At 50.9% G+C, this 22,622-nt stretch overlaps 2 protein-coding genes across 3 annotated transcripts; both read right to left on the bottom strand.

Moving 5' to 3' along the window:
- Window positions 1-1,828: 1,828 nt before the first annotated feature.
- Window positions 1,829-13,636, bottom strand: LOC132365305 (taurochenodeoxycholic 6 alpha-hydroxylase-like). 2 transcript variants are annotated; one of them, XM_059922010.1, is made up of 12 exons: window positions 13,402-13,636; window positions 10,375-10,516; window positions 9,691-9,735; window positions 9,087-9,214; window positions 8,000-8,124; window positions 7,475-7,629; window positions 6,903-7,009; window positions 6,630-6,820; window positions 6,411-6,544; window positions 5,454-5,518; window positions 5,234-5,310; window positions 1,829-2,845 (listed from the first exon to the last, which is right to left on the bottom strand). In XM_059922010.1, the coding sequence occupies exons 1-12, from the start codon at window positions 13,594-13,596 to the stop codon at window positions 2,677-2,679; spliced, it is 1,533 nt and encodes a 510-aa protein (XP_059777993.1). In that variant the 5' UTR covers window positions 13,597-13,636; the 3' UTR covers window positions 1,829-2,676. The 2 variants fall into 2 exon arrangements, with proteins under 2 accessions (XP_059777993.1, XP_059778003.1); XM_059922020.1 differs by having other exon boundaries at window positions 6,954-7,009.
- Window positions 13,637-16,472: 2,836 nt separating this feature from the next.
- Window positions 16,473-21,131, bottom strand: LOC132365338 (cytochrome P450 4A12A-like). Its single transcript, XM_059922052.1, has 3 exons — window positions 21,072-21,131; window positions 19,895-19,971; window positions 16,473-17,495 (listed from the first exon to the last, which is right to left on the bottom strand). The coding sequence occupies exons 1-3, from the start codon at window positions 21,090-21,092 to the stop codon at window positions 17,327-17,329; spliced, it is 267 nt and encodes an 88-aa protein (XP_059778035.1). The 5' UTR covers window positions 21,093-21,131; the 3' UTR covers window positions 16,473-17,326.
- Window positions 21,132-22,622: the final 1,491 nt, after the last annotated feature.

Here is a 22,622-nt window from a genome sequence, read left to right as displayed (position 1 = left end):
TTTGCAAATGAAACAACGACAAAGGATTAATCTCCAAAATATACAAACAGCTCATGGAGCTCAATACCAAAAAAACAAACTATCCAGTTAAAAAATGGGCCGAAGACCTAAACAGACATTTCACGAAGGAAGACATACACATGGCCAAGAGACACATGAAAAGATGCTCAACATCACTAATTATTAGAGAAATGCAAATCAAAACTACAATGAGGTATCACCTCACACTGGTCAGAATGGCCATTATCAAAAAATCTAGAAAAAATAAATGTTGGAAAGGGTGTGGTGAAAAGGGAACCCTCCTGCACTGTTGGTGGGAATGTAAATTGATACAGCCACTATGGAGAACAGTATGGAGGTTCCTTAAAAAACTAAAAATAGAACTACCATATGACCCAGCTATCCCACTACTGGGCATATACCCTGAGGAAACCATAATTCAAAAAGACACATGCACCCCAATGTTCATTGCAGCACAATTTACAATAGCCAGGTCATGGAAGCAACCTAAATGCCCATCGACAGATGAATGGATAAAGAAGATGTGGCACATATATACAATGGAATATTACTCAGCCATAAAAGGGAATGAAATTGAGTTATTTGTAGTGAGGTGGATGGACCTAGAGTCTGTCATACAGAGTGAAATAAATCAGAAAGAGAAAAATAAATACCGTATGCTAATGCATATATATATGAAACCTAAAAAAAAAAAATAGTACTGTTGAACATAGTTGCAGGGCAGGAATAAAGAGGTAGGCATAGAGAATGGACTTGAGGACATGGGATGGGAGGGTGAAGCTGGGGCGAAGTGAGAGTAGCATCAACATATATACACTACAAATGTAAAATACTTGGCTGGTGGGAAGCAGCAGCATAGCACAGGGAGATCAGCTCGGTGCTTTGCGATGACCTAGAGGGGTGGGATAGGGAGGATGGGAGGGAGGCTCAAGAGGGAGGGGATATGGGGACATGTGTATGCATATGGCTGATTCGCTTTGTTGTGCAACAGAAACTAACACAGTACTGCGAAGCAATTATACTCCAATAAACATCTATTAAAAAACCCACAAATATTAGAAACTATCAAAACTGCTTCAGCAAGGGATTTTGCCCTCTCTTTTTAAGAGTCTTTGTGTACAGCTACCCTCAGTGGGATAGGGACAGTGGGAGGGAGGCTCAAGAGGGAGGGGATATAGGGATATGCGTATACATATAACTGATTCACTTTGTTGTACAGCAGAAACTAACACAACGCTGTAAAGCAATTATACTCCAATAAAGATGAAAAAAGAAAAAAAAAGTGACAGTTGGGTTTTTTGGTCTCTTTGTATGTTTTGTTCAGAATTTGCCCCAACTGCGCATGGACATAGTTATTTTTAGCCCCATACCCTTTCTTTGTATTTTGTTGCTCGAAGAGAGGTGTGACCAGGGGCAAGCATTGCAGTGCTGCAGCAAAGGGTCCCAGGCCCAGCCTGTCTCTGCTGGGACCCTCTAAAGATGTAGTTGAGGAAGCTACGACAAAATAGCTGGGAGGCTCCTTCCCCGACAGGTGCCCGGGGTGAGCTTCTTCCCTCTGAGCCTTTGGAGACGAGCCCTTTCTCCTGACTCAGCTGTGATGGGAGCCTCAGGTGACAGGCAGGTTCTGGGGCGTGAGGGACCCCAGAGTGTGAGGCTGCAGGGGCGCTGGGACATGCTTGTCCTGCTGGGGTCCTGGGCCCACAGACCAGGGGTCATGTCTCCTCCTCGTCTCCTCTGCCTTCCCTCCCCTTCTCTCTCTCTTCCATTCCATCCAGCTCCTTTCAAGGGAAGACACACACACTCCATATGACATTGTGAATTTATTCAGGGAGTGGGAAAGAGGGGAAGCCAGGTGAGTGACAAACGGGTAGACCTGTAACACACGGGAGTGATCGGGGGCCCAAGGTGATGGTAGGCACACAGGACTTAGCAGCTACAGTAACGGCTGCCCAAGGTGTTCTCCTCCTAATCCCCGGAACTCAGAGCAAGCCTGTTTTATCTGAGTGGGCCCGTGTAATCACAAAGGGCCTTATGAAAGAGAAGGCGATGTGAAGACAGAAGCAGGGGAGCATTTGAAGAAGCTGATGGATTTGAATATGGAGGAGGGCCCAGGAGCCAAGGAATGCAAGGATTGCAGCTCTATACGTGGGAAAAGGCAAAGAGAGGGATCCTCTCCTAGATCCCTGCACAGGGGGTCCTGCCAACATCTTGGCTGTGTCCAGGGAAACCCATTTCCAACTTCTGACTTCAGAGCTGTCAGAAAATAACTCTGTGTTGTTCTAAGTCCAAAAGGCTGTGGCCAATTATTTTATCAGCAAAAGGAAGTGAATTCAGGGACAGACAGGCAGACAGAAGAAGAGAAAGACAGGGAGAGAGTAGACAGACTGAAGGAGGGCAGGTGTTCAGGATTTAGGTGGACAGTCAGAGACACGGGTAGATCAGAGACAGATGGAGAGATAAGCAGATAGGGAGCCTGGAGAAAGGTGAGAGGAGGAGGGCAGAACGTCTGATGGGCAGGAGGCAGGAGATGAGGTAGGCCGGCAGTTGGGCAGATAGAAGCAGGAAGTGGGCACAGAGGCAAGGACAGGAGAGAGTGACAGCGAGACAGGATGGCAGGCAGGGGCCCTCAGAGCTCATCCTTGTCCCCAACAAGGATTACAGGAGCTTCCTGAGCTGCAAGTGGATCCCGTTCTTGGACTTCAGCACAACTCTTGGAATGGGAACAGGGACCCTGGAGGGATCCGGTGCCAGCTCAAAGCGAAGCAAGGTCAGGGCCACGGCCACCTTCATCTCATTCATGGCAAACTGCTTCCCGATGCAGTTCCTGGGTCAGGGAGGGAAAAGGAAGTGAGCAGAGGCTTCTAACCCCTGCCGGGCACAGGGCATTCAGGGCTCTCCTCCACGTGGCCCAGCCCCGGTCCCTTCCTTACGGGTCACACTGAACATGCCGCCCAAGCCTCGGTCCACGCTCTGCCCTTGACCTTTGCAAAGCCCACCTCTCTCCAGGACTAGCTCCTAACTCCTACTTCTGCTCTCAGCAGTAGCAAGTCCTGTTGGGGAGGGTCGGCGCTCTAAGCCGCAGGGTCAAGTCACGTGAATCAGTAAATGTGAATTAGTACTTTGTTCACTCGTCCACAGGCAGTTTCTGGTTTCAGGCCACGCCAGGGCACTGCAGGGGGGTGTGGGCACACTCTCGAGCCCTCACCACCCATGGCAGACAAGCAGGGGCCCCAGTCCCCAGACAGGACAGGACAGAGTTGTGTAAGGAAGTGAGGTTAGCAACAGGGAGGCTTCCTGGAGGGACCACGGGTTAGCGACCCTCGACCTGCTGGACCACTTGCCTCCCAGTTAATGCTCCGGCCTCCTGTCTCCCCTCAGCCCCTCAGTCAACCCGGCCCTGGAGCCTTCCCATTCTGCTCCAGCAAGGCCCCTCCTCCCATCCCGTGGGCTCCTCACTGGCCTTTTCAGTCTCCTTGCCTCCCCTCTCTCTACTGAAGCCACGGCAGCTCAGGACCTGCTGTGCCCTCCATCACAGGGAGGACACGTCGCAGGGCCGCAGCTGGCGTCACAGCCCTCTCTGGGCTGCTCCTCACTCACCTCACACCTGTCCGGCTCCTCTTCCTCACTCAGCTCCTGTTGAGGTCCCCTCCCCCCGCCTCTGCCGGCCACCTGCTCAAGACTCAGTTTAGTGACCGCCTGGCCTCCCGCCTCTGCTGCCTGCACCTCTTTCTCCCCCATCCCCAAGCAGCTTTAGTGTTAACTCAAGGAAACATCACTGCCCCGTGACCAGGACAGTGCCAGAAACATGGAACATTCCACAATCTGCCCAGTGAATGAATGAATGAGTGAAAGAGTGGATGAATGCATGATGTCTGTCTTGTAAGGCAAACGTACTGACCACTACACTATGGAAACGTCGCATGTCTGCCTTGAATAGCGGTAGTTGTTCCTTGACTGTGAACTCTTGGAGCAAGGAAAATTCCTTTCATCTCTGTGTTCCCATCCTGTAATACATGACTTGGCACACAGAGGCAGGCTTAATAAATAGCTTTCTATTTGAACAAAGTTAATTGAATTGAAAAAAAGGGACTGGAGTAAAATTAAATATTAATTCTGACCTAGGAATTGAGTTGCCAGGTACCCCCTGTCCTCTAGTGGCAGCCGCATGACCTGCAGCCAATGTCTACAAGGAAGAACACACCCTGGCACAGACGAAATGCTAGAGCAAATTCTGGGTATGTGTTGCGTCAAGCCTGTTCTGTGAAGGTTGATTCACCGACTGAAAATTTCACAGAATTATAGACTCAGAAAAAACTTGGATTACTAAGTAGTTCCAAAGTTATGGAAGTTACTATTTCAGCGGGGATATGTAGCCGTTGAAGATTTTCACAGCAGTCATTTTGGAGTGTATCATCCAGCTTAACAGCTATTTCAAGTGTGCTTTATATTTTACATGCCAGGAACTTTTCAAATACATGTGTCAAATACAAACTAGTGAGTTTTTTTAATCAAAAGCACTTGATAGCCCTCCATTTTAATCCTTTTCTCCAATGTTAGACTCTGGACTCTGGAACTGTGGTATATAAGCCCCGCTATATATAAAGACATTTGGCAACTAGAAAAGGTGTTAATACGCAGTCACAACTTTGTTGGGTTCAACTACAGAAATAGAGAAGACACACAAGGCTGTGTAACTTTCTTCAAATGGCAACTGTAACTGATCATATACATAGCTTGAAGCCTCAGGACAAGGAAGGCAGCTGGAAATCCAAACCCATGAAAACACGATTGCTGATACAGTGAGAGGTGGATTGGTGAATTAAGTAAAAAAGACAGTGGGCTGGACTAGAAATGTGCCAAGAGAGAAAACCAGCTTCTAAGATGACTGATAATTGGGAAAAGCAAACATCTGAAGTTTAAGTTTCATGGAAAATTCTAATGCTGAAAAGTCATACACCTAAAATGAGGAAAACCCTGGAATACTTTGGAGCGGCCACGGCCATGGAAATGTGGCTGGTCGTTGAGGAAGTCAGGAGGTCAAGGTCTCCGTGGCGTGCCCTGAAGGCCTTTTTGTACATGGGAATACATGCCTCCTTCTCAACATGCCAACATACAGGGACATAACTGCATACACCACCCATGAATGTAGACAGTCACACACATCAGGTAGCACCCAGTGACACCCGGCTGCCCCAGGTACAGAAGGCCTCACCTGGATCCTCCTGAGAAGGGCAGGAAAGCATGGCTGTGTCGAGCAGAACCTGGTGCAAACCGGGATGGGTCAAACACCTGCAGAGAGAGCACCGGGGCCAGGGCAGGTGGGGTCAAACTCCTTGCGCCAATCCACCAGGGGACAAGAATCCCCGAGGGAGAGCAGGGGAGGCGCTGGTCTGGAGAGAGCATCCCATCCCCTCCTCCCATGGCCATCATACCTCTGGGTTCGGCCACACCTTCGGGTTGTGGTGAAGCCCATAAAAGGAGAGGGAGAGCGGGATTCCTGTGGGGCAGGGAGGAGAGAAGGAAGACTGATGGTACCCGTGGCAACAGGGGCAATGTGCACAAAAGGTCTGGGAGCCACTATGAGAGCCACCCTCCATCACTCTGAATGAAATGGTGCTCTTGCAAGACAGGTGGGCTGGAGGTGACAAAGCACATGAGCACAGATTAGGAGTAGGTAACCATGGCCCAGGACTGAGAAGGAAAAGAATTGGAGGCTTACTATTAGGATCACCTCACGTGAAAACTCACATTTATCAGATGTCATCATGAGCCCTTGGAAAATGTGCATTAACTCATCTAGTCCTCGCAGCAGCCCTCAAGGAAGGCACTCCTATCCCCATGTGCAGATGAGGCACCTGAGCCTTCAAGAGGTTAAGGGACGTGCCTGTGATCCCACAGAGAGGATGTGGCAGGGCTAGGATTCAGATCCACTGGGCAGTGAACCATTGGGTAGCTTCCAATCATGGCAGGGCTCTCAGACCTGAGCATCAGCTGCTCTCTGCCGTCCACCTGAGGGCTCCCCAGAGACTGGACCATCTGACCCATGACAGTGGATTCTCTGAGCTCTCTCATTTACCTAGACCCCATATGAAAGAACCACATCTCCCCCTACTTCTTTCTGCTTTTCTCTTAAGCCTTCACATCTCAAGGAATTAGAATTTTAGGGCTCCATTACAAGACCACATTCAAGGGCTAGCATTTGCTTATTGAGCTTTCGTTGGTTCAAGTTCTTTGTCAGGCGTTTTACAAAACGTCCAAACTGCAGAGTAAATATTAATTATCTTGAAGCAGAAACAACCGACAGAGCATCCCGGAGCTGGAAAGCACATGTGTATTTTTTATCTTCCATGTGGTGTTGCTTAGGTTAGTGGGTGTGGTGAAGTTCATACCTGCAGGTAAGGAGCGTCCATCAGGAAAGGTGATGGGCTTGCTCATATCTCTGCTAATGACTGGCACTGGTGGATAGAGTCGCAGTGCCTCCTTGATGCACATGGTGGTGTAGGGCATCTTGTCCAGGTGGTCCCTGAAAGGAAGCCCATCTAAGGGCGGGCAACCAGGAGTCCTCCACTCGCAGAGGGACAAGGTTCTCCCACCTGTTGGGCACTCACCAGGTGATGGAGGCGCCATCCCCCAGGAGGCTCTGGATCTCTTCCCGGCACCTCTGCTGATGCTCAGGGTGGGAGGCCAGAGCATAGAGGATCCAGGAGATGCCACTGGCTGTGGTGTCGTGACCCTCGAACATGAACGTATCCACTTCGGCACGGAGATCCACGTCAGACAAGCTGCTCCCATTCTCCATCTGCGGAGGCAGGGAGAGTGCAGGGTTTGCCCTTCCTCTGTGCTTCTGGGCAAAGCCTCAGGCCTCTCCTGCCCACACTCACTCTGGCAAAGAGGAGGATGTCTAGGAAATCCAAGTGCCTCTTGCTCCTCACCTTCTCCAGCTCTCCCTCCTTCTGCAGGTGAGCTTTCCTCAGCTTGATCACTGCATCTGTCCCAGAACAGTGGTTCCCAGGCAGAGCTGAGGGCTCCTGGGAGTTCAGATGCAGCGCCCACCATAGCCCCATCTTCCCCTCAGGCCCATTCTGGGTACCAGGTGGATGAGGACGAGGGTGGGAATGGGTGCACATGTCAGGACAGAGAGCTCCAGCATCGTCTGATCCAGGTCGGAATCCCCTCAATAACACAGCCCATGGAGGCTCTGCCTGAATGCTGCTGGGAGGGGGTCTCATTCCACCATCACCAATGTGGTGACACATGTATCTCCCTGCACCTCACCTGACACCCTGACATCTCGGTTCCCAATCCCTGCACCAGGAAGTACCCAGTGTGGGTGTGTGCCAGCCCCTGAAGAGGAAGCAGGAGTCTGGGCTCTGCCTGAGGGGTCAAGGCCAGGCCCTTTTACATGTGTATGATGGGGGTGGGTGGGGGAGCCGCCCAGAAGGAGGAGCAGAACCTGTGTGTTGATGGGCCAGCTGGCAGGCCCGGTGGCTCCAGCGGCCTTCAGGGGTCAGCCTGTAGATGAAGTCGTTCTGGTGGAAAGCATTTCTTATTCGGAGAAAAGTCAGATTGCCGAGGTCCCTGATGGCCTGGATGTAGGACTGGATGTTCCTGAAGGGAGAGGATGCAGGAGACTGGAGTGGAGGGAGCCTCTGACCTGCAGACGGAGTGGGGCTCCGGGTGGGGATTCCTCAGTCAGTGGGGACAGGCAGCACTGAGGCTTTGTCATTTCTGCCTTACAGCCTGGGAGACCCTCTGTCCTTTCCAAGTGGCCTGAGCAGCCAGGCTTCTCCCTGTGCAGGAATCAGGGCCTGTGACTGAGTCAAGGTTGGTCTGGGTGGGATTTGGCTCTGGCCCATGGCTCTGTGCAGAATGTTGCTTTCTGTGCTGATAAGCATCCGCGCTGCCCTAACTTCCTCTCAGGTAAGTCCTCCCCAGCTGGTGAGAACAAGGATCCTGCCACTGAAAGGTTGTCACTGACCTGTCTGTCTGGATGCTTCCCTGGTGGCTGAAAGCGCACTTCATGATGGTTTCCAGGGTCATCAAGGAGATGTGTCCAAGGACCTCCAGATGTGAGTCCAGGCTGACGAGCTCCTCCCACTTGTCCTGTGGTGGGTGGGGGACATTGACCCTGCTCTGCTCCCCCAGAAGGCCTGTGCTGACAAGGCCAGGCTCTCTCCGTCTCTCTAAATCTTCGGATGAGATTTCCTCACTTTCTAAGCAGATGTGTTTTAGCAGTTTGAAGCTGTAACACATGTGTGTAATGTGATGTCTATTTTCTCGGAATCTTTTATTATATAATTAATTATACTCTCTCATAATATTCTGAATTCATTCTGAATTCTAGGAACAATTTATGATGATAATCACCTTGTGGCAGACCAGAAAACATTGTTTCTCAAGAGACAAAGGGGAAATCTTTTGTGTCCTGAGATCGGAGCTGGACAGGCCAACACTAGTAAGCAAATATTTCAAGGCAAGGAAAAGGTTAAGGGACTCTATTTAGGCTCCTATGAAGGGGCGATTCCTTTCATTCATCCATTGTTAACTGAGACCAGCTGGTGCTCAGTCTGGATCAGAGGTGAGGTTTGTCAAGACCTGGCTCTGTGAGTGTAGACTTGGCCTCATTTCCTCCCATGAGTGGCTCAATTCCATGCAGAGGCCCTGGGCCCCAGGCCAGAGACTAGTTGAGTGACACCCTGGGATGTCCACTCTGCCACTGAAGCTGCCATTGCCCAGGGCATCCGGGGGCGGCTTGCACCGCTGTCCAAGGGAATGACCCTTGCTCTAATCCTCTGTGTTGAAGATGTGGAGATGAGAGGAGAGTGGACCCTGAATACACTATGGCCCTGCTTTCCCTTGCCTCGGAGCAAATTGTGGATCCAAGCTACTGCCTGGGTACCCCTCTGTCCCATCCAGTTTTGGTGAGCTCTGTCTCAGAGTACGTTCTGAATGCATCATTCTGGAGGCTGTGTCTGATGGATGTCTGAGGGACACAAGGGTCTGAGAGTGGACTTTGTCAGCTGTGCTGGATGTGAGTGGGTCCAGGTGACAAGGGATGGACTCACCAGCATCACTCGGACAGAGTCGGCCATGAGACCTATGTAGGGCTTCAGGATGTCATAGTGGAAGGCTGGGGTCAGCATCCGCCGGTGCTGGAACCACGTCTGCCGCTCCAACAAAAGCAAACCATTCCCTGGGCCACAGATGGGTGTGTGTGTGGGTCAGAGAGACTGGATCAGAGGGACGACTAGGGACAACTTGGGAGGAACCAAGGGTGTCAGGAGAAGGCACATCATGGGCAAAGGTAGGAAAGGCCAGTACAGTTCAGGAATGTGAATTTCCAAAATGGCTGGTCCATAGGATGTGATTATGACAGCTGTGAGACAGAGGCTGAAAAAGAGTAGGAGTGCAGGTGATAGAAGAATTAATAGTCAGGCTGAGAATATCGCAGAGGACTGAGAAGTGATGAAGATGAGGCTGAGCTTCAGGAGGGCTGTCAGCACCATTACAAAGGGTGAGAGTTTTACTGGAAGGAGAGAAATGAGGCTTGACTGAGAGATGAGGGTGGGGTCAGTATGCCTGGCACCTGTTGTTCTCCGTTAACCAAAGAGGTAGCTCTTGGTAAACCTAACTGGTGGGTGGACTGCAGTTGTATTTAAATGTACTTACCAATCCAGGGGATCAGCAATCTGTAGGAATCATGAGACTTTGGGTCTGAAAGGTAAGGAAGGAAAGTGGAGGGCACCAAACAAGACAGGCAGCCCCCAGAGCAGCTGTGGTACCTTCCATTCCTGATGCTTGCCAGCTGGCAGTCTGTCTCAAGCCACCTCCCTCTCGCTTCCCATCCCTGACTCTCTCTGTCCTGATGGTCACTGTGGGCCCAGGAAGGCAGACTCAGTGTCCCAGCGGCAGAACACCCACGGGACTAACATGGTGAATCGGCAAGAAAGATGGGCTCTGCTCAGTGCCACAGAGTAAGACAGAAGCCTGTGGTTTTCCTACAGTTTGTGGTGGTTTGGCCATTTCATGACCCAGGACAGGCAACAGTGAGAGGTGCCAAACCTAAATCAGTGTGGACAGGGAATTGTCTTCCAGACCTGGGATCATCTCAATTGGGTTAAAACAAGAAAGAAAGTAAGACAGAAAAGAGAAGTCAGCCCCACCCAGGTGTTTAAGCATTCACTATAAGTGAATAATGTTGGCCTTAGTCTGGCTTGTGGGCTGCAAGGATGGCTGGTGGAGAGTCAGGTGTTGATGGCTGAAGTGCCAGTTTCTTCTGGAATTTCACAGATCCAGGGGCATGTACCCAAGAGGGAAGATTTTCTCCCGCTGGGATGTGGGTTTCCCTCTCACCTGATCTCCCCAGGACCACCTTCATGTAGTCAGGGTCATAGACCAACACTAGGGCTTTCGTCCCCCACAGCCAGCGAGCACAGGCACTTGGGTATTTCTCTACCCTTTTCAGTAGGGGTCGCAGCTCGGTCTCCTCTTGGAACTGTCACCAAGGGAAAGATAAATCAATAAAACCCTTGTCTGCATTCCAGTGCCGGAGTGGGGGTGAAGGGCAGGATGGGTACAGGAAGATCGTTCTTGATCGATCAGCAGAACTAGGAATTTGGAACTATTTCTTATGACCTGGGCTCTGATCCAGACCTTGCTGGATGTCCAGCTTTGTCCTAAGACCACATTCTGTCCCCTTGTCGGGTAGATTTATGGGCCACCACTACAAACTGCCTACAGAAACTTCCATCAGGGATTGACTCCCTGGTGTACAAAACTTTTGGAAGTTATTCTTGCAACCTTTACATGAGCAATTTATGCTAATTCATATCACTTGGTAAGCAGTTTTGTCATATAATTTTGTTTATTTAGAGAATAAAATAGATTATATTAAAAAAAATAAATTTATATATTAATTTCCTTTTGCTTACTGACTGCTATTTATCATCAATATTTTCCCAGCATACATGTAAATGTTTGTTAATATGAAAGAGTGTTAGGATGTATATGGCTAAGTGAAAAAAACTAGTACTAAATTGTATATGTATATAGTATTTTACATATTGAGTGTATACACAGTGATAGGATAGATTCTGGATGTATACATATGAAAATAGTATTGAACTAAGGTTCTTATATGTGGATTTTTAAATCTTACTTTCACTTACCGATAACCAGAAACTTTTATGCACTTCCCACCGCCTAGAGGAATCTCTTGAAACTCCTCAGCGTGGACCACAAAGGCCCTTGCTTTCTGGCTTTACCTTCTCTATTCTTGCCTGTTGCCAGGCTGGTGAGTCCACAGGACCCATTGCTCTGCCTCCAAAGATGCTGCTGCCAGTGGTCCTTGCACGGGCCCCACCTGCTCACACTTCTAGGCCTCTGCCCAGGTTCTTTCCTCTACCTGGTGTGCCCCTCCTCTTTGCCACAGAGCAACTGCCTCTCCTTAACCTTGGAGATCCAGCTTCGTTTTGTCACCTCTGGATTTCTCGTCAACATTTGGTCCTAGGCATGTTCCATGCAGTCACCTCGTCTCTAATTCAATGGCTTCTGTGTAACTCAAAGCATCCCTCCGCCACTTTAGTATCTAATCTCTGCCTGCATCCTTCTACCATCAGGACTCACCAGCTCTGAGGCAACTTGCCTACTGGAGGACGGGATCCTTCACTGAGCACGTATTTACTGAGCACTTACTATGTGCCAGGCACTGGTTTAAGGCACTGAATTAGGATGCGGCTGTAGATGCTTGTCTGTTTGGAGCCTCCAGGAGGAGACAGCGAGATTGAGGACATGACAACCGTAGGGCCTCATGAATGTGTGATGGAGGGAAGACCAAGCCTCTGGGGAAGCCTTGGGGCAGGGGCCCTAACTCAGACCTGGACGTTAGAAAGCTCTTCGTCATGCACGTGCTCAGTCATCGAGTCACCATTTACCAAGATGCTCTCGGGTTACAAAGATGAACCAGAGACGGGCTCTCCCAGAAGGAGCTCACAACTATGACACTGCAGACAAAACTAGCTGAATCCGGTTAGCACTGCCTTATGAGAAGGACAGCCGAGGGAAAAAGTGTTGTCCCCTCCGCTCCTGGGAGACCCAGAAAGACATCTTGGAGGAGGTGGCTTGGGGTTGGGCCTTGGTAGACAGGCATATGAGGGCCAAGATCATTCCAGGTAGAGGGCACATGGGAGCAGAGTCCCAGAGGCCAGAATGCCCAGGCAGGCGGGGAGGACGCTGAGTAACCTGGGGTGCAGGAGGTTAGGAAGGAGAGGGGAGAGAGGTACTGGGCCAGCCCACGTGGGGCTCGGGCTGTTTCCGGTTCCCGTCTTTGGCTCCACTCTACTCTAATCACGCTGCAGAGAAAGGGAGGCCTCAGCTCTCCGCAACCCCTGATTTTCTCCCAACGTTTGTTCAGTCCACAAACCCTTGATGAGCCCCTCTCCACGTGGCCCCTGACTTTGCTCTGAGCCCCCCGCCGCCCAGGCTAGCGCTGCCAGGGCTGGGTGGGCCGGTGCTGCCCCTTCCCAGCCTGCGAGCTGCTCCGTCCCTCCTTCCTGTCCCTCCACACATTGGGCTGACATCCCTCCGCGCAGGCTCTGTGCAGGGCGCTGGCGGTGCGGGGGTTTCACGCTCGGTCCCAAGAGCTCATAGTCCAGTGAGGGAGGACACCAGGCGGGCGACGTCACCCTGTGGATGGTGCAACTCAAACGCCAGTTCTCCTTACCTGGCACCATCCTGGGAACCTCGCTCATGTGTGCCAGCAACTTGTCAGGGTTTAAGCACTGAAATCAGGAGGCTGGAAAATTCCTCAGTCTTAACAAACCGAGCCACTTTGTCCCTACAGCTGACATAACCCCCCACCCAGCAGGTGGGCCTCTTTTCCTGTCACCTGACACCTTCCTAGATTCCTGTCTGTCATCTCCACGGACAGTGAGCCCACAGGGCTGCATCCGTCAGACTGATGTCTGTGCTCCCAGGCAAGCTCAGGGCCAGGCAGAGAGGATGAGATTGAGGGATGGGGCAGGGAAGCATCTAGAAGCCTGTTCTATGTAAAGAGCTGAAGCTGCTCAGCCTGGAGACGGGGCAGACTCAGGAAGGAACAGGCACTGTCCTCAAAGTGCAGGGCTACTAGGACAGCCTGCAGATCCAACTAAGGAAGGAGTGTCTGACAGACCCGAGGACACCAGCACAGGGTCCTGGGAGGGAGGGAGCTCCCTGGACTGGGATGAGGAGCCAAGACCTGAGAGGTAAGCTGGGTCCTTTGGTGAGGCCACGTGCTCGTCCCACAGCAAGGCTTTGTCCCATGGGCTTGCTGACCAGGACCATGATCTGAGAGCTCCGGCCCTCCCTGCCCTCCCACTCCCCCGTCCCACTCCATCCTACCTCCTGCATGTGCCCATAGAGCCAATGGGAAGGAGGAGACGGGAACTGCTGGAGGGCTTTGAGCAGCCACTGTCTGCGCAGGTAGAGCTGTGCTGCCTTGAGTAGAAGCAGAACCAGGCCGAGCAGGGAGACCACCTGCAGGAGCCCAGAGACACCGCCCAGGGCTCTGGTGGGGCTCAGCACAGAGATACTCATGGTGCAGCGGCTTCTGGATTACTGACTGTCCCTGAAGGTGGCTGACCTCCCCTGAGCACCCAGCCTGGTCAGGGAGGCTTGCCCCGCCCACCTGGGGGAGGGTGAGGATGAGGGCAGAGGTTAGACCTGGGCCTCCAGAGTTGATTAACTGTGGAGGATGCACTTCTGGAAACAGTGGGAGAAAAGCTTTCTCAGCTGACAGTGACAATGACCAAGCGCAACCCCACTTTCCTTCTCCATATTACCTACCAAATATTTAAATGAGCACCTACAACGTGTCGGGCAGTCTACTAGGTGCTGGGACACAGCCGCAAGCAAAGCAGACATGAACCTTGCTGACTTCAAGACAGTCACAGTCTAGGTTACCAACATTCAGTAGATTTGGTTGGTTTTATTATCATCCCATTTCAGAGGGGAAAACTGACTTCAGAGAAGAAAAATGATGTGGCCAGAGGAAAACAGCCTCTGCTTGTTCCAGTTGAAACTGAAATCCTTCTCTGTTGGACTTCAAAGCTGCCTGCCTCAGCTGCCTTGGAAATGTTCCCCAAGGCTTGTACCTATCCACTATGCAGTGTGTCCTGGGTGACTGTGCCAGTGGACAGAGCACTGGCCTTGGATTCAGGAGGTCCAGCCCTAGGGCAGTTTCACTACATATGAAGCTGGAGACTTGTCCTCTCTGAGCCTCAGCTTCTCCTTTGAAAGGTGGGATAATAATTCATTTCCTATTTACATCCTAGGAATGCTCATTCAGTCATTCATTCACTCAGCAAATATTTCTTGAGCTCACAGGCTATAGGTAAAAGTATAAAACTATATTAGTTAAGAAAAATTGTAGGCTTGTGCTGGAGGAATGAACAGTGTCCAGACCGATCAGGAAAGGAGAAAACTAAAAAAAAGAATGGGGCTTTGAAGGGTGAATAGGAGTTCACCAGGTAGAGAGTGCTTCTAGAGGGATGGGCACTGAAAAAGTCATGGAGGTCATATGTGAAAGAGCAAGGGATGGGGAAACCTTCGTTTTCTGTCTCTTACATCCCTGTTTCATGATTCTCTTCCCCAAGATGAAATCCAGTGCCCATAATTCAGAAAGTAAAACACCAAAGATTTCCATGAAGAATTACTTGGAAGCAAGCTCTCTTAGGAGCCTTGAGCTTCCTCCTGACCTGCGCCCCCACCAAGTTTAACTTCTGTCCCAATAGCCTCTTCCTTTGCCTGACCTCATGACAGGTGCTTCACACATAACCTATGGGGCCACATTCTGGGCTCCTGTCCAAACTAAAGGTCGGGGTGACTAACCACCTACACACACGTCCTCGCAGCCCAACCCTTCAACCCCTCTCAGGATCCTCTCAGGTCTCTGCCTCTGCTGCCCCTGAGACTCTGAGCGAATAGACTTTCCTTTGTTGGTTCAGCAACTCGGTTCAGCACAAGGAACAGTAAAGAGAGTGAGTGCCCATCAGCCCATGCTCTGAGAGTGACCAGCCCGAGCCCTTCTGCACCACCTGACGCCAGGGGACCTGCCAAGCTTTCTGTCCAGGATGCTCCCAGCTAACTCTCCTGCCCCACCCCCGGTCAAGCACAGAGTGTCCTCCTGGTCCCAACTTTTTTTTTTAACATCTTTATTGGGGTATAATTGTTTTACAATGGCGTGTTAGTTTCTGCTGTATAACAAAGTGAATCAGCTATACATATACATATATCCCCATATCTCCTCCCTCTCGCGTCTCCCTCCCACCCTCCCTATCCCACCCCTCTAGGTGGTCACAAAGCACCGAGCTGATCTCCCTGTGCTATGTGGCTGCTTCCCACTAGCTATCTATTTTACATTTGGGAGTGTATATATATCCACCTGGCCCCTTCTTGGAGCAGAGTAAACTAGCCCTGTGACCTAGGAACGGGAAGGGGACTGGGCCGAAGGTTCCAGCTACAGGCAGTGGCTGGGAGATATGTCCCCTTCAGGAGGCACATGGCGGCATCACAGCACAGCACAGGGCTGTGGGGGGTCTCCTCTGGCATCCGGGGCCGTGGGTCAGGAATAGCAGGGGTGGGACGGGAGGAGGACCTGTGTGCAGAAGCAGCAAGAGAGCAGGGCTGGGTGCAGAGAGGCTGGCGGAGGAGTGCAAGGGACCTGGCACTGGTCAGGGCCCAGGGTCAGGAGGACCAGTCCCCCCAAGGTCTCCAGGAGTGCCAGGGTTGAAGAAGCCCGTTCTTCCTCAGGGGCTGGGCAGACATGCCGGGGACTGCAAGGGGCTGTCCTGTGGGGGAGGTGCACGGGCTGGTCCTCTGCTTCAGGTCTGACATCCTCTCCCAGCAGCCAAGCCCCGTGCCCAGCTGGTCCTCCCAGACCCTCCTGCACGGCCGCCCGCTCGGGCCTCTGAGGAGCCTGCAGGCCCTGAGTGTGAGGAAGGGCTGTCGGGGGCTGGTGACATGGCCAGGCTGGGCTCTTCTCCAATCTCATTTGGGGTGAAGGATTGGGTTCCTGAGGCCCTTGTGCCGGGCCAAGTCTGTGAGGCTTCTTTGCTCAGGGCAGGATGGGCTCTGGCTGGGCCCCTCTAAGGATGTAGCGAGGAAGCTACCACACAACAGCAGGGAGGCTCCTTCCTCGACAGGTGCCCGGGGTGAGCTTCTTCCCTCTGAGCCTTTGGAGACGAGCCCTTTCTCCTGACTCAGCTGCCGTGGGAGCCTCAGGTGACAGGCGGGTTCTGGGGTGTGAGGGACCCCAGAGTGTGAGGCTGCAGGGGCGCTGGGACACGCTTGTCCTGCTGGGGTCCTGGGCCCACAGACCAGGGGTCATGTCTCCTCCTCGTCTCCTCTGCCTTCCCTCCCCTTCTCTCTCTCTTCCATTCCATCCAGCTCCTTTCAAGGGAAGACACACACACTCCATATGACATTGTGAATTTATCCAGGGAGTGGGAAAGAGGGGAAGCCAGGTGAGTGACAAATGGGCAGACCCATAAGACACGGGAGTGATCGGGGGCCCAAGGCGATGGTAGTCACACAGGACTTAGCAGCTACAGTAACGGCTGCCCAGGGTGTCGGTGTCCTAATCCCCGGAACTCAGAGCAAGCCTGTTTTATCTGAGTGGGCCTGTGTAATCACAAAGGGCCTTATGAAAGAGAAGGCGATGTGAAGACAGAAGCAGGGGAACATTTGAAGAAGCTGATGGATTTGAATATGGAGGAGGGCCCAGGAGCCAAGGAATGCAAGGATTGCAGCTCTAGATGTGGGAAAAGGCAAAGAGAGGGATCCTCTCCTAGATCCCTGCACAGGGGTCCCTGCCAACATCTTGGCTGTGTCCAGGGAAACCCACTTCCAACTTCTGACTCCAGAGCTGTCAGAGAATAACTCTGTGTTGTTTGAAGTCCCTAAGCCTGTGGTCAATTGTTTTATCAGCAAAAGGAAGTGAATTCAGGGACAGACAGGCAGGCAGAAGGGGAGAAAGACAGGGAGAGAGTAGACAGACTGGAGGAGGGCAGGCGATCAGGGTTTAGGTGGACAGTCAGAGACACAGGTGGGTCAGAGACAGATGGAGAGATAAGCAGATAGGGAGCCTGGAGAAAGGTGAGAGGAGGAGGGCAGAACGTCTGATGGGCAGGAGGCAGGAGATGAGGTAAGCTGGCAGGTGGGCAGATAGAAGCAGGAAGTGGGCACAGAGGCAAGGACAGGAGAGAGTGACAGCAAGAAAGGATGGTAGGCAGGGGCCCTCAGAGCTCGTCCTTGTCCCCAACAAGGATTATAGGAGCTTCCTGAGCTGCAAGTGGATCCCATTCTTGGGCTTCAGCACAACTTTTGGAATGGGAACAGGGACCCTGGAGGGATCCATTGTCAGCTCAAAGCGAAGCAAGGTCAGGGCCACGGCCACCTTCATCTCATTCATGGCAAACTGCTTCCCGATGCAGTTCCTGGGTCAGGGAGGGAGAAGGAAGTGAGCAGAGGCTTCTAACCCCTGCCGGGCACAGGGCATTCAGGGCTCTCCTCCACGTGGCCCAGCCCCGACCCCTTCCTTACGGGTCACACTGAACATGCCGCCCAAGCCTCGGTCCACGCTCTCCCCTTGACCTTTGCAAAGCCCACCTCTCTCCAGGACTAGCTCCTAACTCCTACTTCTGCTCTCAGCAGTAGCAAGTCCTGTTGGGGAGGGTCGGCGCTCTAAGCCGCAGGGTCAAGTCACGTGAATCAGTAAATGTGAATTAGTACTTTGTTCACTCGTCCACAGGCAGTTTCTGGTTTCAGGCCACGCCAGGGCACTGCAGGGGGGTGTGGGCACACTCTCGAGCCCTCACCACCCATGGCAGACAAGCAGGGGCCCCAGTCCCCAGACAGGACAGGACAGAGTTGTGTAAGGAAGTGAGGTTGGCAACAGGGAGGCTTCCTGGAGGGACCACGGGTTAGCGACCCTCAACCTGCTGGACCACTTGCCTCCCAGTTAATGCTCCGGCCTCCTGTCTCCCCTCAGCCCCTCAGTCAACCCGGCCCTGGAGCCTTCCCATTCTGCTCCAGCAAGGCCCCTCCTCCCATCCCGTGGGCTCCTCACTGGCCTTTTCAGCTCCTTGCCTCCCCTCTCTCTACTGAAGCCCGGGCAGCTCGGGGCCTGCTGTGCCCTCCATCACAGGGAGGACACGTCGCAGGGCCGCAGCTGGCGTCACAGCCCTCTCTGGGCTGCTCCTCACTCACCACACACCTGTCCGGCTCCTCTTCTTCACTCAGCTCCTGTTGAGGTCCCCTCCCCCCACCTCTGCCGGCCACCTGCTCAAGACTCAGTCTAGTGACCGCCTGGCCTCCCACCTCTGCCGCCTGCACCTCTTTCTCCCCCATCCCCAAGCAGCTTTAGTGTTAACTCAAGGACACATCACCGCCCCGTGACCAGGACAGTGCCAGAAACATGGAACATCCCACAATCTGCTCAGTGAATGAATGAAAGAGTGGATGAATGCATGATGTCTGTCTTGTAAGGTAAACGTACTGACCACTACACTATGGAAACGTCACATGTCTGTCTTAAATAGTGGTAGTTGTTTCTTAACTGTGAACTCTTGGAACAAGGAAAATTCCTTTCATCTCTGTGTTCCCATCTGGTAATACAGGACTTGGCACACAGAGGTAAGATTAATAAATAGCTTTCTATTTGAACAAAGTTAATTGAATTGAAAAAAAAAGGGACTGGAGTAAAATTAAATATTAATTCTGACCTAGGAATTGAGTTGCCAGGTACCCCCCATCCTCTAGTGGCAGACACATGATGTGCAGCCTGTATCTGCCAGGAAGAACAGGTCCATGGCAGAAAACAAGTCCTAGAGCAAATTCTGGAAGAATGTTTGCGTGAAGCCTGTTCTGTGAAGGTTGATTCACCAACTGAAAACTTCACGGAAGTATAGACTCAGAAAAATCTTGTATTACTAAGTAGTCCCAAAGTTATGGAAGTTACTCTTTCAGGGAAGGATCTGTATGTAGCCTTTGAAGATTTTCATAGCCGTCATTGTGGAGTGTATCATCCAGCTTAGCATCTATTTCAGGTGTGCTTTATAGTTTACATGCCAGGAACTTCTCAAATGCATGTGTCAGATACAAAACAGTGAGTTTTTTTTATTATCAAAAGCACTTGGTTGTCCTTCATTATATTCCTTTTCGCCAATGAGAAACTCTGGACTCTCAGACTATGGTATATAACCTCCATTATATATAAAGACTTATGGTAACTAGAAAAGGTGTCTTGTTTATATTAATACACAGTCACGACTTTGTTGGGGTCGACTATGGAAATAGAGAACACACACAAGGCTGTGTAACTTTCTTCACACGGCAACTGTAAATGATCACATACATGGCTTGAACCATCAGGACAAGGAAGGCAGCTGGAAATCCAAACCCATTTAAACACGACTGCTACAGTTAGATGCTGGTTGTTGAATTAAGTAGAAAAGGCAGTGGGCTGGACTAGGAATGTGTGAAGAGGGAAAACCACCCTCTACGATGACTGAAAATTGCAGAAACCAAACATCTGAAGTTTACCTTTCATGGAAAATTCTAACGCTGAAAAGTCATACTCCTAAAGCAAGGAAAACCCTGGAATACTTTGGAGCGGCCATGGCCATGGCAATGTGGCTGGTCGTTGAGGAAGTCAGGAGGTCAAAGTCTCCGTGGTGTGCCCTGAAGGCCTTCATGTATATGGGGACACACGCCTCCTTCTTAACATGCCAACATACAGGGACATAACTGCATACACCACATATGAATGTAGACAGTCACACACATCAAGTAGCACCCAGTGACACCCGGCTGCCCCAGGTACAGAAGGCCTCACCTGGATCCTCCTGAGAAGGGCAGGAAAGCACGGCTGTGTCGATCAGAACCTGGTGCAAACCGGGATGGGTCAAACACCTGCAGAGAGAGCACCGGGGCCAGGGCAGGTGGGGTCAAACTCCTTGCACCAATCCACCAGGGGACAAGAATCCCCGAGGGGGAGCAGGGGAGGTGCTGGTCTGGAGAGAGCATCCCATCCCCTCCTCCCATGGCCATCATACCTCTGGGTTCGACCACACCTTCGGGTTGTGGTGAAGCCCATAAAAGGAGAGGGAGAGCGGGATTCCTGTGGGGCAGGGAGGAGAGAAGGAAGACTGATGGTACCCATGGCAACAGGGGCAATGTGCACAAAAGGTCTGGGAGCCACCATGAGATCTACCCTCCATCACTCTGAATGAAATGGTGCTCTTGCAAGACAGGTGGGCTGGAGGTGAAAAAGCACATGAGCACAGATTAGGAGTAGGTAACCATGGCCCAGGACTGAGAAGGAAAAGAATTGGAGGCTTACTATTAGGATCACCTCACGTGAAAACTCACATTTATCAGGTGCCATCATGAGCCCTTGGGGAATATGCATTAACTCATCTAATCCTCACAGCAGCCCTCAAGGAAGGCTCTCATATCCCCATGTGCAGATGAGGCACCTGAGCCTTTAAGAGGTTAAGGGACGTGTCTGTGATCCCACAGTTAGGAGGTGGCAGGGCTAGGATTCAGACCCACTGGGCAGTGAGCCATTGGGTGGCTTCCAACCATGGCAGGGTTCTCAGACCTGAGCATCAGCTGCTCTCTGCCATCACCTGAGGGCTCCCCAGAGACTGGACCATCTGACCCATGACAATGGACTCCCTGAGCTCCCTCATTTACTTAGACCCCATATGGAAAGAACCACATCTCCCCTTGCTTATTTCTGCTTTTCTCTTAAGCCTTCACGTCTCAAGGTATTAGAATTTTAGGGCTCCATTACAATACCACATTCAGGAGCTAGCATTTGCTTATTGAGCTTTCATTGGTTCAAGTTCGGTGTCAGGCATTTTACAAAACGTCCAAACTGCAGAATAAATATTAATTATCTTGAAGCGGAAACAACCGACAGAGCATCCCGGAGCTGGAAAGCACATGTGTATTTTTTATCTTCCATGTGGTGTTGCTTAGGTTAGTGGGTGTGGTGAAGCTCATACCTGCAGGTAAGGAGCGTCCATCAAGGAAGGTGATGAGTTTGCTCAGATCTCTGCCGATGACTGGCACTGGTGGATAGAGTCGCAGTGCCTACTTGATGCACATGGTGGTGTTGGGCATCTGGTCCAGTTGGTCTCTGAAAAGAAGCTCATCTGAGGGCGGGCAGGGCCGGACAACCAGGAGTTCTCCACTCGCTGAAGGGGCAAGGTGTCTCCACTAGCTATCTATTTTACATTTGGTAGTGTGTATATGTCCATGTCCATGCCACTCGCTCACTTCATCCCAGCTTACCCTTCTCCCTCCCCATATCCTCAAGTCCATTCTCTAGTACGTCTGCGTCTTTATTCCCATCTTGCCCCTAGGTTCTTCATGACCATTTTTTTTTTAGATTCCATATATATGTGTTAGCATAAGGTATTTGTTTTTCTCTTTCTGACTTACTTCACTCTGTATGACAGACTCTAGGTCCATCCACCTCACTACAAATAACTCAATTTCGTTTCTTTTTTATGGCTGAGTAATATTCGATTGTATATATGTGCCACATCTTCTTTATCCATTCATCTGTCGATGGACACTTAGGTTGCTTCCATGTCCTGGCTATTGTAAATAGAGCTGCAATGAACATTGTGGTACATGACTCTTTTTGAATTACGGTTTTCTCAGGGTATATGCCCAGTAGTGGGATTGCTGGGTCGTATGGTAGTTTTATTTTTAGATTTTTAAGGAACTTCCATACTGTTCTCCATAGTGGCTGTATCAATTCACATTCCCACCAACAGTGTATGAGGGTTCCCTTTTCTCCACACCCTCTCCAGCATTTATTGCTTGTAGATTTTTTGACGATGGCCATTCTGACCAGTGTGAGATGATACCTCATTGTAGTTTTGATTTGCATTTCTCTAATGATTAATGATGTTGAGCATTCTTTGCCATGTGTTTGTTGGCAATCTGTGTATCTTCTTTGGAGAAATGTCTATTTATGTCTTCTGCCCATTTTTGGATTGGGTTGTTTGTTTTCTTGATATTGAGCTGCATGAGCTGCTTATAAATTTTGGAGATTAATCCTTTGTCCACATCTGACACTTTAATAAGAAGAGTTCATGTTAATAAGAGTTCTTGTTACCTCTTATTCTTTAGACCTGAAAAAACACTTTAAAGCGTTGTTGGGACTTCCTTGGTGGCACAGTGGTTAAGAATCCGCCTGCCAATGCAGGGGACACGGGTTCGAGCTCTGGACCGGGAAGATCCCACATGCTGTGGAGCAACTAAGCCCGTGCACCACAACTACTGAGCCTGCGGTCTAGATCTCACGAGCCACAACTTCTGAGCCTACATGCCACAACTACTGAAGCCCACGCTCCTAGAGCCTGTGCTCCGCAACAAGAGAAGCCACTGCAATGAGAAGCCCACGCACCGCATCAAAGAGTAGCCCCTGCTCACCTTAACTAGAGAAAGCCCGCATGCAGAAATGAAGACCCAACACAACCAAAAATAAATGATTTATTTTAAAAAAAAGTGTTGTTGCTACTATCATTAATACTTTTAATAAT

The sequence above is a fragment of the Balaenoptera ricei genome, chromosome 1 (genome assembly GCF_028023285.1).
Source record: "Balaenoptera ricei isolate mBalRic1 chromosome 1, mBalRic1.hap2, whole genome shotgun sequence".
NCBI lineage: Eukaryota > Metazoa > Chordata > Mammalia > Artiodactyla > Balaenopteridae > Balaenoptera > Balaenoptera ricei.
The sequence above is the reverse complement of the archived record's forward strand: the minus strand, read 5'-3'. Positions and strand labels throughout refer to the sequence as shown.

What these genes read in the sequence shown, in the direction of transcription:
- LOC132365305 (XM_059922010.1), bottom strand. Translation starts at nt 13,596, where the DNA reads ATGAGTATCTCTGTGCTGAGCCCCACCAGAGCCCTGGGCGGTGTCTCT. An exon ending in GGTGGTCCTGGGGAGATCAG is followed by an intron (nt 9,736 to 10,374) that starts GTGAGAGGGAAA and finishes CTTACCTTTCAG; the next exon opens with ACCCAAAGTCTCATGATTCC. An exon ending in ACTCTGTCCGAGTGATGCTG is followed by an intron (nt 8,125 to 9,086) that starts GTGAGTCCATCC and finishes CACCCACCACAG; the next exon opens with GACAAGTGGGAGGAGCTCGT.
- LOC132365338 (XM_059922052.1), bottom strand. Translation starts at nt 21,092, where the DNA reads ATGGACGCTCCTTACCTGCAG. An exon ending in TGGACGCTCCTTACCTGCAG is followed by an intron (nt 19,972 to 21,071) that starts GTATGAGCTTCA and finishes CTCTCTCTGCAG; the next exon opens with GTGTTTGACCCATCCCGGTT. An exon ending in CCCTTCTCAGGAGGATCCAG is followed by an intron (nt 17,496 to 19,894) that starts GTGAGGCCTTCT and finishes TCCCTGACCCAG; the next exon opens with GAACTGCATCGGGAAGCAGT.